General features: G+C 45.9%; 1 protein-coding gene across 1 annotated transcript in view; it reads right to left on the minus strand.

Moving 5' to 3' along the window:
* The window catches only part of LOC119954889 (aldo-keto reductase family 1 member B1-like), a 42,252-nt gene extending 29,990 nt beyond the window's left edge, over positions 1-12,262 (minus strand). Inside the window, exons 1-6 of the mRNA XM_038780514.1 lie at positions 12,080-12,262; positions 6,970-7,137; positions 6,152-6,268; positions 1,425-1,502; positions 313-435; positions 72-178 (exon numbers count right to left, since the gene is read on the minus strand). Of these exons, the coding sequence (XP_038636442.1) occupies positions 72-178; positions 313-435; positions 1,425-1,502; positions 6,152-6,268; positions 6,970-7,137; positions 12,080-12,139 (653 nt within the window). The 5' untranslated portion in view covers positions 12,140-12,262. The remainder of the gene's footprint in view (positions 1-71; positions 179-312; positions 436-1,424; positions 1,503-6,151; positions 6,269-6,969; positions 7,138-12,079) is intronic.
* Between the last annotated feature and the right edge of the window lie 1,321 nt (positions 12,263-13,583).

A 13,583-nucleotide genomic window follows, 5' to 3' on the forward strand; every position in this document is an offset into this window, starting at 1 on the left:
GAGGGTTAGCAGCTTTTCCTGTACTAGATTAGATGGAGGTTAATGAGTTAATATAATCAATAATCAAATACCATGGTCTGTCTGGAGATCCCAGTGGGCTATAGGCAGTCATAACAATGTCTTTTGAATGGCAATAGGAGATCAGAGCTTCTTGAGTCAGGTAAGGGTGGCATTCAATCTATTAAAGCAAGCAGGAAGAAAAACATTAATCCGTGGCACAAAAATGTGTTAAGCTATCACATGCTATGCAGGAATTGCAGTTGTAAAAAAAAATTCTGGGAACGAATAATTAAAAAAAAATCTACCCATTACCTGGTTAACTGCAGGTTTGCACTTTAGGTTTGGTTTATTCAGGATTCGCTCAATCTGCTCCTGGTTGAAGTTGGACACTCCTATAGTTTTAACCATTCCTTCAGCAACCAAATCTTCCATAGCCTGTGAAGGAAAAATGTTGTTCATTGTATAAATGAAGGGCGGAATTCCCCACCGCCAAGATCGGGAGTCCCAATCAGGAAGAGAATCCAGCATTAGCCCAAAGACGAGATCGATGCCAGACAGCAGATCTGTCCCCATTCTCCGGTCCAGCCCTACTCCACCAGCCATCCCACCCAGATGAGAACATGCAAACAGTCCATATTACATTCATTTGAATGCGATTAACAGGCTGGTAACCCGAATCTCTAACCCACCCCTTGTTCGGATTGCTGTTAGCCACTTCAATAATGGTAAGTGCTTTCACTTCCTCTTTGCTAATGGCAGAAAGCAGGAGGTAGGGCGTTGGGTCGCCCTCATGTGTGCATGGTTCGGGGGGGGGTGATCCTTATGGTGTAGGGGGAGGGGGCGAAAAGAGAAGCGACACCCCTCCTTTGGAGGGGTGGCGAGTGCTCCCCTTGACAGCTGGGCGAGGGGAGGTGTCAACACTTGCGCTGTGTGGGAGGGCTTGTCTCTGGACGCTGGGATCATGGCACCTTTTCAAAATGGGATCTCAAGATCAGTAAGCTTGCGTTTGAAAATGAAAAATGAAAATCGCTTATTGTCACAAGTAGGCTTCAATGTAGTTACTGTGAAAAGCCCCTAGTCGCCATATTCCGGTGCCTGTTTAGGGAGGCTGGTACGGGAATTGAACCGTGCTGCTGGCCTGCATTAAAAGCCAGCTACTTAGCCCAGTGTGCTAAACCAGCACCTCGCCACTATGCATAATTTAGCATAGCAAATGTATGTGAATACACCTCGGCGACGTTGAGCACCAACTTGTCACAATCCCAATTCTCCGCTGGGTGGCGCACCTAAAAAAAAGTATCCCTGTAGACATTGTCTCCATTTTAAACAAATTTCAAAATTATAAGCATGTGCATGTGATTAATTTCAAAGGCTGATTTTCATCCAAATGAAACCAGAAAATCAAGTCAAACACAAACACTTACCTCCCAGGTGTCGACAAAATCAGTGTCACTTGGTATTATAAAACCATCTGCATCCATAGGAAGATTCTCACCATCAGCCTTAAAAAGAGATGTTTAAAAGTAATTTTTAAAAGAACGTTCCTGAAACTTGGAGGAGGATAGAGATCCTGGAGAAAGAGTATGGCTGAGGTTGCTCAGAAAGATATGGCAAAAGCTGGTGAATGGAAGTAAAATTTAATAGACAATTACTGGCAAGTTTTCATTTACTTCACATAAGGCAAACACCAGTCCACAAATTTTATGTCACACAAAACGTTTGAAATCAGCAAAGATGTTCTATTAGAGTCACAGGTCTCACTCAACATGTTTAGCCAGATATTACAAAAGAGCACACTTGTTCGGGTGTAATCTTCCCTCACTAACATTCCACTGATTGTTCTCTGGTACTCCACAACATCCAACCCCTTAGCTTTTCTGTCTCAATTCATAGCCCTCGACTCTTTTCTCTTCCTCTGTCCCAACTGCAGCTATTTCTTAAAGGTACATCCACCTGACAGTTTACACTTATGGGATCACAGGGGGAAACGTGGTACTGAAAACATGGGGCAGGAACAGAAACTGTCTCATGAGACCCTGGTTGGAATTGATACTGCGTTAATAGGGCTGTTAAGAAGGCATAGATCATAGAATTTACAGTGCAGAAGGAGGCCATTCGGCCCATCGAGTCTGCACCGGCTCCTGGAAAGAGTACCCTACCCAAGGTTAACACCTCCACCCTATCCCCATAACCCAGTAACCCCACCCAACACTAAGGGCAATTTAGTATGTCCAATCCAACTAACTTGCACATCTTTGGACTGTGGGAGGAAACCGGAGCACCCGGAGGAAACCCACGCACACGCGGGGAGGATGTGCAGACTCCGCACAGACAGTGACCCAAGCCGGAATCGAACCTGGGACCCTGGAGCTGTGAAGCGATTGTGCTATCCACAATGCTACCGTGCTGCCCAATGGTGCATATGGTGTGCATACCGTGCTGCATATGGTGTGCTAGCCTTTATCAGTAGGGGGATTGAGTTTCGGAGCCACGAGGTCATGCTGCAGCTGTACAAAACTCTGGTGCGGCCGCACCTGGAGTACTGCGTGCAGTTCTGGTCACCACATTATAGGAAGGATGTGGAAGCTTTGGAAAGGGTTCAGAGGAGATTTACTAGGATGTTGCCTGGTATGGAGGGACGGTCTTACGAGGAAAGGCTCAGGGACTTGAGGCTGTTTTCGTTAGAGAGGAGAAGGCTGAGAGGTGACTTAATAGAGACATATAAGATAGTCAGAGGGTTAGATAGGGTGGACAGTGAGTCTTTTTCCTCGGATGGTGATGACCAACACGAGAGGACATAGCTTTAAATTGAGGGGTGGTAGATATAGGACAGATGTCAGAGGCAGTTTCTTTACTCAGAGAGTAGTACGGGTGTGGAACGCCCTGCCTGCAACAGTAGTAGACTCGCCAACTTTAAGGGCATTTAAGTGGTTACTGGATAGACATATGGATGAAAATGGAATAGTGTAGGTCAGATAGGCTTCAGATGGTTTCACAGGTTAGCGCAACATCGTGGGCCGAAGGGCCCGTACTGCGCTGTAATGTTCTATATTCTATCTGCGAAAGCACCCAAGTCAAGACATAATCCTAACATTGCTATATGGACTTTCTGATTATCCACTCCAAGTCTATGAATATGTAACAAAATTCCAGACACAGGTGATCAAATTTGCAGCAAGGTGAAGAACAGACAAAAGAAGCCATCAGACTCCTTAATGAGCTGATGGCTGGTCAGACAAGTGAAGTTTCAGCAGACAATGGGTCTTGATTGAACCACCATGGAGAAGCAGGAGCATCCTGTCTTTCCCATTAACCAGTTGGGCTCTGGATCGGACAATGGCCAGTGGTGGGTGTATACATATGACTCAATCCAAGTTTCCCAGTATAAAGAAAAGAGCATCGAACAGATCTTGAGCAATAACCTGGGAGTTGTCCAGGCACAACCATCGCAAGAAGAAAGGGCCCTGGGCTTCGAATCCAGAGAAGACATTAACAGTAAGTGATTATAGCCTGCCAGCCTCCTTTATCAAGTGCGGGTAAAACCCAAAGCTCAGCTGTGAGATTGAGTCATATTTTCTTGAGTAATAGAATTGTGAATAAAATTGCGTTAAACTGTGAACCTCTGTCCATCTCGCAAATAAAGGCACCTGAGTAAAACCTTTGAGTATGCAAACTGGTCGAACTCAGAGGTTTTAAAGGTACAACAGTTCCCCTGAAGTTGACCTATTCACAGGGCACTATATTTCAAGCTTTAATATAAAACTTCCTTGACTTAGTACTCTTACCTCTATTTTTTAAGTATATGCACTTCTTCCTTCAGTCTGAACACATCCTGCCACCCTCAAAGGACTGTACATGTATATTCAGGTCATCTCTTGGTTTTGGCACCCCCTTTAAAAATTATATACCATTTTGATCATATTGACTCCCCTCATTCTTTCTACCAAAACAAAAATCACACGTCTGCCTACTTCACCAGTCTGTCAATGATCTCAAGTCTGTTTTGTCCTCCTCACGGTGTCTCTGCAACCCCCCCCCCCCCACCAACTGTAATAATATTGTACCCAAAACCACTCTTCCCATTGTCATATTCCCCATTTCTGCTGTGACCCCAGTCCTGACTGAACAAATAATGGCTGAGGCTTTCCAAACTAGGTGGAATTTTCCCAAAACCTTTGAGTCAGGTTCAGATTGAAAACCGACATGCAGTTCTCCAGATGCACAAGCAAGTTTTCTCTAACACACAAATAATCTGGGGGCATGGTTTGCATTGCAATTCTGATGGAGCAGGGCCTGCTGGAACTGGCGGCTCCAGAGAGACCGGGGGACAATCTTTAAAGGATGTCCAGATCTACATTTAAAATAAACTTCCCCTCACGGACACAGAGTACTCCCTCCCTCGTGCAAGTATCGGGGCATGCTTACCAGGTTGGCAGTGCCAGAGCATGTCACTCATCACCCAGGGGCTATACTTACCTGTGTGCCCCCGCGTGGTCATTATCACTGTTTCTCGACAGTAGTGATTCACGCCATATACGGAGAGGGTGGAAGTAACGACATTCAGCCTGTTAACAATATTATAATCAATGCAAATCAGTCTTACGCCCTTCTTGGGCGTGAACCTGATTGTGTCATCGGAGGGGGCAGTGGGCAGATCTCACTGGCACAAATCTCATTTTTGGCCTCTCACGATATTAAGGAGCCATCATTTGCACCTGCGGCTAGTGTGGCCGCTAAATCACATCCATTGTTTCCTTTGGTGGGGAAGAAATAAGAAAGATAAAATGTGTTTTTAAAAATTCAGCCAAGCCCTCTTCCTTAATTGACTTCAAACAACTGCAGCAGAATTCTCTGTTCCAGAGACTAAGTGTTGACGGTAGGGCAGGATTCTTGGACAGCAAAACTGGAGTCGCGTCACACCTGGACCGATTCAGCGACCGTGGAGGGCTAGCACTGGCGCCACATGAAACACAATCAATTCCAATGAGAAATGGTGCATGATTTTCTGGGTCCATAATTGACACTCCAGAGGCTGACAAGCTGCAGCCGCAGATACACATTACACTCCCCACACATACTCATCCCAACCAACAGAATGGCACTGGAGCAGGTAAAGACACCCATACAATCCATTGCCCTAAGTTCACAGTGGGCAGTCAGGGGTGTGCACAGCCGCATAGCTGCCTTGTAAGCCACGGCAGTCGAGCTCTGTGCCCGTCCGTCCCGAACCAACAGCTCACCTCCTGGCCACTCCTCCCATCCCTGGCAGAAGCCCCCGGCCAGCAGCATGACTGTCAGAAAACTGTTGCGATCTTTTTATTTAAACATAAATTTAGAGTATCCAATCATTTTTTTTTCCAATTAAGGGGCAATTTAGCATGGCCAATCCACATACCCTGCACATCTTTGGATTGTGGGGATGTGATCCATGCAGACACGGGGAGAATGTACAAACTCCACACGGACAGTGACCCAGGAATGGGATTGAACCCAGGTCCAAGGCGCCGTGAGGCAGCAGTGCTGTTTCACAACTTTTAAAAGCACAAGTGAACCTCGCTGTCGGGTATTCAACCCAGTGGAGGTGAAGAATCGCAGAGGCCCTGGAGAATACGGAGTCAGGCCCGCTGATGATATGCCAACGGCATTTACTGCACGTGCGTTCTGGAACGCATTGACACCGCTGTTGAGACACTGGAGAATTGCGATTTGGCGTGAAACCTGCCTGGGTGGTTCTGACAGAAGTAAATAATTCTAAGATATCAAAGTGTGAGAAAATTCTTGGAGGAATTATGAAATCAAATTGGGTGCATTGTATACATAGTTATAAACCAGATTGTTAACTGCTTATCTTGTTGAAGCCTTTACATACAATAAAGTTGTTTAAAAAATATGAAATTTTGTGGCACAATTCTATTGGTTGGGTTTGGATTTCTCTTAAATATTGGTGAGCTCTAGCAGCATTGTAACACAACTTTGGTCTCTCTTCAGTGACAATGAGGTTGAAATTAATCCACCAACCATCTAACCAATATTCTCTCCTTAACAATCCAGTGAACAAATTTGAAAGTGTTAGAACATACCTTTAGAACGTCAGAAGCAACACACCCCCATTGAGAAAAATGGACACAAATATCCTAATTGGATACTTTACCTGGAATCCCATGGGCCAGTGAATAAGGTAGAGGTCCAAATATTCCAGTTTCAGGTCAGACAGAGATTTAGAACAAGCCTCCTTCACTCGATCTTTTGCATGAAAGGTGCTCCACAGCTAATGGGGCAATGATAACTAGTATTAGCATAAGATTAATGCATTCAAATAAAATACATTTTTAACCTTCTCCCAATAGATGGCCTGCTCACAGAGAACCCATTTCTCTCTCTGAGTGTGGAATTCTTTTTTAAGACATCAATACTTTGCAGACAGTTAAAAGGGTTCATTATTAATTGTGGAAAATTAAATAGAATCACTACAGTACAGTAGAGATCACAAGTTTGGAAGATACTGTCAAAGAGGCAATGGTGAGTTGCTGCAGTGCATCCTGTAGACTGCCACCACTGTGTGTTAATAGTGGATTCAGCACGGTAGCATTGTGGATAGCATAATTGCTTCACAGCTCCAGGGTCCCAGGTTCGATTCTGGCTTGGGTCACTGTCTGTGCGGAGTCTGCACATCCTCCCCGTGTGTGCGTGGGTTTCCTCCGGGTGCTCAGGTTTCCTCCCACAGTCCAAAGATGTGCAGGTTAGGTGGATTGGCCATGATAAATTGCCCTTAGTGTCCAAAATTGCCCTTAGTGTTGGGTATGGTTACTGGGTTATGGGGAAAGGGTGGAGGTGTTGACCTTGGGTAGGGTGCTCTTTCCAAGAGCCGGTGCAGACTCGATGGGCTGAATGGCCTCCATCTGCACTGGACATTCTATGATGATCTATGGTAAGTTGATGGGGAATAACTTCCAAAATGCCCCGCTTTACCTTACTGACAATGAAGAGCTCTTCACGCTTTACAACACCATTCTTAATCATTTGTTGTACGCCTTCACCCACTTCCTTCTCATTATCGTAAACATATGCACCATCAATGTAACGATACCCAGTAGTAATGGCATCCTTTACTGCTTCAGTCACTTGACCTGGTTGGGACTGAACAAAGCAAAGTGTTAATCAAAAATAATATCAAAACGTGTATGGAACACTTAGTGAACAATAAGACCAATTCTTCACAAGTCATGATGCAGCTGTATAGAACGTTAGTTAGGCCATACTTGGAATATAGTGTTCAGTGATGGTCACCACATTACCAGAAGGGTGTGGAGGCTTTGGAGAGGGTACAGAAGAGGTTTACCAGCATGTTGCCTGGTATGGAGGGAATTAGCTATGAGAAGAGGTTGGATAAACTCAGTTTGTTCTCACTGGAACGACAGAGGTTGAGGGGCGACCTTATAGAAGTCTACAAAATTATGGAGGGGCATGGACAGCGCAGATAGTCAAAAGCTTTTTCCCAGGGTGGAGGGTTCAATTACTAGGGACATAGGTTCAGGTTCAAGTGCAAGGGAAGTTTTGTTTCTTTACATAAAAGGGTAACGGGTGCCTGGAAGTCGCTGACAGAGGAGGTGGTGGAAGCAGATACGATAGGGTCAAGGGGAGTCTTGACAAATTCATGAATAGGATGGGCATAGAGATAAATACGATGGGAATAGAGGGATATGGACCCCAGAATTGTAGACGGTTTTTGGTTACATGGGCAGCATGATCGACGCAGGCTGGGAGGGCCAAAGTGTCCGTTCCTGTGCTGTACTTTTCTTTGTACGTCACAAGTGTCAACCTTTTGTCAGATAATGCCTTTCCATACTCAGCACATATCACCAAGCAAACATGCTGCATCAAGTCCCTTCGTCTCAATTGTGCAAATGCATTGCCTCCTCTCTCTCTCCCTTTACAACTGCACTGTGTCTTTCCGTGCATATCCACCCTCTGTATCCAGGTCCAACTCACTTGTTCAACTGGCCCTTCCCTTCCAGCCTGAGCACCATTCCATCAGTCAGCATTTGTAACTCCAACTTTCTGCGCATATCAACGCATTCCTCCCACCAGTCCCCACAATGTACCCATTCCTATCCTTGTCTCTGTCGGTGCCCATGCCTTATTTGCCAGCCTCCGTTTCAGCCTTGCCAATCGTTCCCAATCTCCAAGCATTACCCTCCCTCTGTCCGTGTCTGCATTCTTTGTCATGAATTTTCCCTCCCACCTATCATTAATCTCAAATCTCCTTGTTTTTTAATCTGTTAGTGTGCATTCTCATATTTTTGTATCTCCTGCCCGATGGAAGAAAGAATAACCTGGATGAGAGGAGTCTTTGATTATGCTGCCCACTTTCCCAAGGCAGCGGGAGGTGTAAACACAGTCAAGTCAATGACCAGCTCCTTAGTTTTGCTGACATTGAGAGATTGTTGTTGTTACACCATGTCACTAGGTTCTCTCCTGTACTCTATCTCATCGTTGTTTGAGATCCAACCCACCACGGTCATGTCACACTTGTAGATGGAGTTGGGGCCAAATTTTGACACTAGTTACATGTGTATAGGGAGTAGAGTAGGCTGCTAGGTATGCAGCCTTGTGGACCCTGCTATTGAGGTCTATGGTGGAGGAGGTGATGTTGTTTGTCCTTACTGATTATGGTCTTTGGGTCAGGAAGTACAGGATTCAGTTGCAGAGGGAGGAGCCAGGTCCTAGATTTTGGAGTTTTGATATGAGCTTGGCTAGGATTATGGTGTTGAAGGTGGAGCTGTAGTCACTGAATAGGAGTCTGATGTAGGAGTCCTTGTTGTTGAGATGCTCCAGGGATCCATGTAGGGCCACGGAGATGGTGACTACAGTCTATTTGGAGTCTATGCACAGTCAACCGGATGTGGCAGAATACAAATTGCATTGGATCACGGCAGTCTGGAAGTTTGGAGTTGTCTCATGACCAACCTCTTGAAGCACTTCATAATGATAGATGTCAAGGCCACCAGACAGTAGTGTTGATGAACGTTGCCTGGTTCTTCTTTGGCACCAGTATGATGGTGGTCTTCTTGAAGCAGGTGGGAACCTTGGAACAGTGTAGGGAGGGGTTGAAGATGTCCGCAAACACACCCGTCAGTTGGTCCGCGCAGGATCTTAGTGCATGACAGGGACTCTTGTCAGGACCCGTCACTTTCCGAGGGTTCACTTTCAAGAGGACCTATCTGACTTCGGGAGCTCTGACAGTATGTATTGGTGTGTCCAAGGTTGCTGGGGCAGTTGACAACAGTTTGATGTTTTCTGCTTGAAATGAACATAGAGTTCATCGGGGAAGGGTACGCTGCTGCCAGAAATTCTACTAGGCTTTGCTTTGTCGCCTGTTAAGTTTTTTGAGCCTTGCCACAACCAACGAGAGTCCATGTCGTTATTCAGTGACTCTAGCTTAGTCAGGTATTGACTCCTGGCATCCCTGATGGCGTTGCGGAGGTTAAAAGATTTCTTGTGTAGGTCAGGGTCGCCGGTCTTGAACGCCTCAGACCAGGCCTTCAGTTGGGAGTGAATCTCCTGATTAAACCATGGTTTCCGGTTGGGGAACACACGTACTACCTTCTTTGACATGCAATTTTCTACACACTTGCTGATGTGAAGTCTGTGACTGTAGTTGCATTCTCGTTTGGATTGGCCACTGACTTCTTGAATATGGATCAGTCCACTGATTCCAAGCAGTCGGGTTGGAGCTCTTTTATTGCCGGAGATATGCATTGAATGACCTTCTTAACTGGATTCTCCCGCTTGCGTTTATGCTTCTATGCCGGGAGAAGGAGCACTGTCTTATGGTCCAATTTTCTTAAGTGTGGTTGGGGAATAGATCAGTAGGTGCCCTTGACGGTTGTGTAGCAGTGATCAAGGATGTGTTGGTGGAATTTTGGCAGTACACTCTCGAGCTTGGCCTGGCTGAAGTCCCCAGCGATGATGAACAAGGCCTCCAGGTATTCGGTTTCACTGCTATTTATAGCGGTGTACAATTCATCAAGTGCCTTCTTCACTTCCACTTGGGGTGGGATATAGGCCGGCCGTGATGATTGCAGAAGTGAACTCCCGTGGAAGGTAATATGGGCAGCAGTTCAGAGTCAGGTATTCATGGTCTGGGAGTAGTAGTTCGCCAGGGTTGCCACATCCAAGCATCAGAACGAGTTGATGAGGAGGCAAAGCCCTCCACTCCACTTTGTCATGCGGTCCATCCGGTGTATTGAGGAGCCATCAGGTTGTATGGCACAGTCTGGTGAGGCAGGAGTGAGCCATGTCACCATGAAACAGAGCACACAGCAGTCTCTTACTTCCCTCTGAGAGGTAAGTATTGCGTTACGCTCATTCAGCTTGTTTTCGATCACTTGGACGTCGACCAGGGGTATGCTGGGGAGAGGAGACTTGAAGCCCCGTTTTGTGCTGAAATTTTTCTATGATTCTATTCTATGATTAAGCGATAAATTACTTTATTTTTTCGACCTGCTATTTTTGTCTCTTAATCTAATCTTTCTTTCGCTTCCTATACTCAAATTTGGCAGTGAACTGACCCACTCTAATTTACTCTCTTTCTTAGTCCTCACACAATTAAATTCACAACAATTTCATGATTGCATGAGATACAGATTCTAATACAGTTCACTCAGGTCTCAGATGCGATCTTCCTTATGACAATATCAATTTGCTCGTTCAAATGAAATTTTCTGCCAGCAGGATTTTCCACTCCCACCAAAGTCAATGGATTTTTGAATGGATCGCCATATTTTCCAGCCCCACCCCATCCCTCGGCCATAAGATTCAGCCCTTAAACATGCCAGACAAATACAAATGTTAAAACTTGCAAAAGCATTTCTGTCTAAATAACAGAAGCGGCAATATCTGTCACAAGTTTCATCGCGATATTCCTGTTCAGCTTCAAATTTCTCCATTCTGACACGCGCCTGCAACCTTTCACAAGTTTCTATGTCTTTCTGTCGGCCTTCTGTGAAACCACACCATCACTCCAGACTCTGCCACACAGCCAACACAATCCTAATCTCTGGAACACCTGCCTAAAATCTCAGCTCTTTCCCAGCCTTTTCACTTCTCATAACTTGTGCCATTAACATCCAACGGCTGTTCTCTCCAATGTGAAGCACTTTGAACGCATTTCATTATGTTAGAAAATTCTTTCAAGGTGCAGGAATAATATCATGCCCAAATACATCAGTTGCAACCCAAATTCAGCGAACATTAATTTGATGCTTGAAGTTCATTAAAAAAATTCAATATAGACACCATCCTGCATTTAGACCCCATACACTCTTCACATACCCACCTGCACACCTCTTATACCAACCCACCCACACATATATATACACATACCCTGTCTAATATCCACCTCAAACCAATACGTGATGCCCCCATTCGCCCCCAGCCACAATTCCTGATGCCCCACTAGCCCCCAGCCACAATTCCTGATGCCCCACTAGTCCCCAGCCACGATTCCTGATGCCCTACTAGCCCCCAGCCGCAATCCCCAATACCCCCACGAGATAGAACATAGAACAGTACAGCACAGAACAGGCCCTTCGGCCCTCGATGTTGTGATAACTACTGCCCATCGGCCAGCACAGTAGCACAAGTGGATAGCACTGTGGCTTCCAGGGTCCCAGGTTCGATTCCCCGCTGGGTCACTGTCTGTGCAGAGTCTGCACCTTCTCCCTGTGTCTGCGTGGGTTTCTTCCAGGTGCTCCGGTTTCCTCCCACAGTCCAAATACGTGCGGGTTAGGTGGATTGGCCATGATAAATTACCCTTAGTGACCAAAAAGGTTAGGCAGAGTTATTGGGTTACAGGAATGGAGGGGAAGTGAGGGCTTAAGTGGGTCAGTGCAGATTCGATGGGCCGAATGGCCTTCTGCACTGTATGTTCTATGTTCATTTCCAACCCTTATTCCCAGCCTGGACCCACAAACCCGCTGGCCCGGACCAACATCCACTTCGATAACCACATCTCGTTATTTTCTCACTCGGCCCGCGGGCGGAGACCTCCAGGAGAGGGAGCCTGTCTCTCACTCACCTTCCAGGTGCCCAGGCCGATCATAGGTATACAGACTCCATTGCCCAGGCTGATCGACATCTCTATCGACTGCTGGAACCTTCCAGACTCTGCCCCTCGCGCGCTACCGTTACCCTTTTAAACCAAACCCAGCCGCTCGCGCAGCTGCCTGGGCTCCAGCTCCGACTCTCATTGGCCAGCATCCGGTGTCAATCAAAATCCGGACCGTGGCCCCGCCCCTCCCCTTGAATGACAGGGGGGCGGGGCGGCGGGTGGCACTTGCCTTTCCTCACTGGATGGAGGGTTGGCTTCGAGCACAGTTCAGAGGCTGCAGCAGCACACCATCCAGGCTGACAGCCCCATTGCAGGAGTACTGCACAGGACATTAAGGCACAGAAGACTGGGTGCCCGTGAGGAAATGTTGATGGTCAATATCCAACTCTCAATAAACATCATTAAACTCCACAAATTATATGGTTATTTGTGTGGGCTTAGAAAACATTCAGAAACCAGGCCATTCTGTGAAGAGATATTGAAGCTATAGGTGGATAACCTGCTTATTCCCTCATTGCACTGTGTGGGATCTTGCTGTGTGAAAGAGCTGCCACGTTTCCTCCAGTGGCTATTCTAACACAAGGTGACAATGAAACACTTTGTGATCTCTTGGAAAATGGACGTTTTGATGTAAGTTGTTACTCTCAGCGAGGACCAGCAAGAGACATGAAATGAAATGAAAATCACTTATTGTTACAAGTAGGCTACAAATGAAGTTACTGTGAAAAGCCCCCAGTCATCACATTCCGACGCCTGTTCGGGGAGGCTGATACAGGAATCGAACCGTGCTGCTGGCCTGCTTTCAAAGCCAGCGATTTAGCCCTGTGCTAAACAGCCCCTGCTCATAGACTTCTCCTGTTTGTTCTCCTGTTTCTCGGGCCCTGATCCCCTCCCACATTGAACCTTCCCCCTTAATTGCACACAAATATTTTGGCCCTTTCAAGATTCACCAATCAATTCAGCAAACAATCACAGAAAGGTCCCAGTTGACATCTGGTTACAAATATTGTCTGATAGATATGCAGCAAGGGTTATTAATATTAAGAACAGCAACAATATTATGCAGTGTCAGTGTAAGTCCGAGAGGTAGTACTGCTGCAAATACTAAATAAACAAGACTATAAATTTTAGTTTAGCAGAATCATGCAAAATTGCTAATTTGACAGGAAAATATTCCATTTGTTATTTGAAACACTGCCGACAGTAACACTGATTACAGTGAGGGCCTCATTAATATGTTCTATATGTTGCACCATATGTACATGGTGACAGTAAATTCAGATTTGGGGGACAGATTCAATTGTTGCCACCCAGATTGTAAAAACAATTCTCAGGTTTTGTTTTGCATATTTTGACCACCTGATCTGTGGAGAAAATAAAGACCAGCTCAATGCAGCAGCTCATACTGTTGCATTGTTGGGGAGTTGAGGAAGAGGGAATGAGGGGAGGATATGGGCCTTGATAGGTTATT

The sequence above is a fragment of the Scyliorhinus canicula genome, chromosome 20 (genome assembly GCF_902713615.1).
Source record: "Scyliorhinus canicula chromosome 20, sScyCan1.1, whole genome shotgun sequence".
In the NCBI taxonomy this organism is placed as follows: domain Eukaryota; kingdom Metazoa; phylum Chordata; class Chondrichthyes; order Carcharhiniformes; family Scyliorhinidae; genus Scyliorhinus; species Scyliorhinus canicula.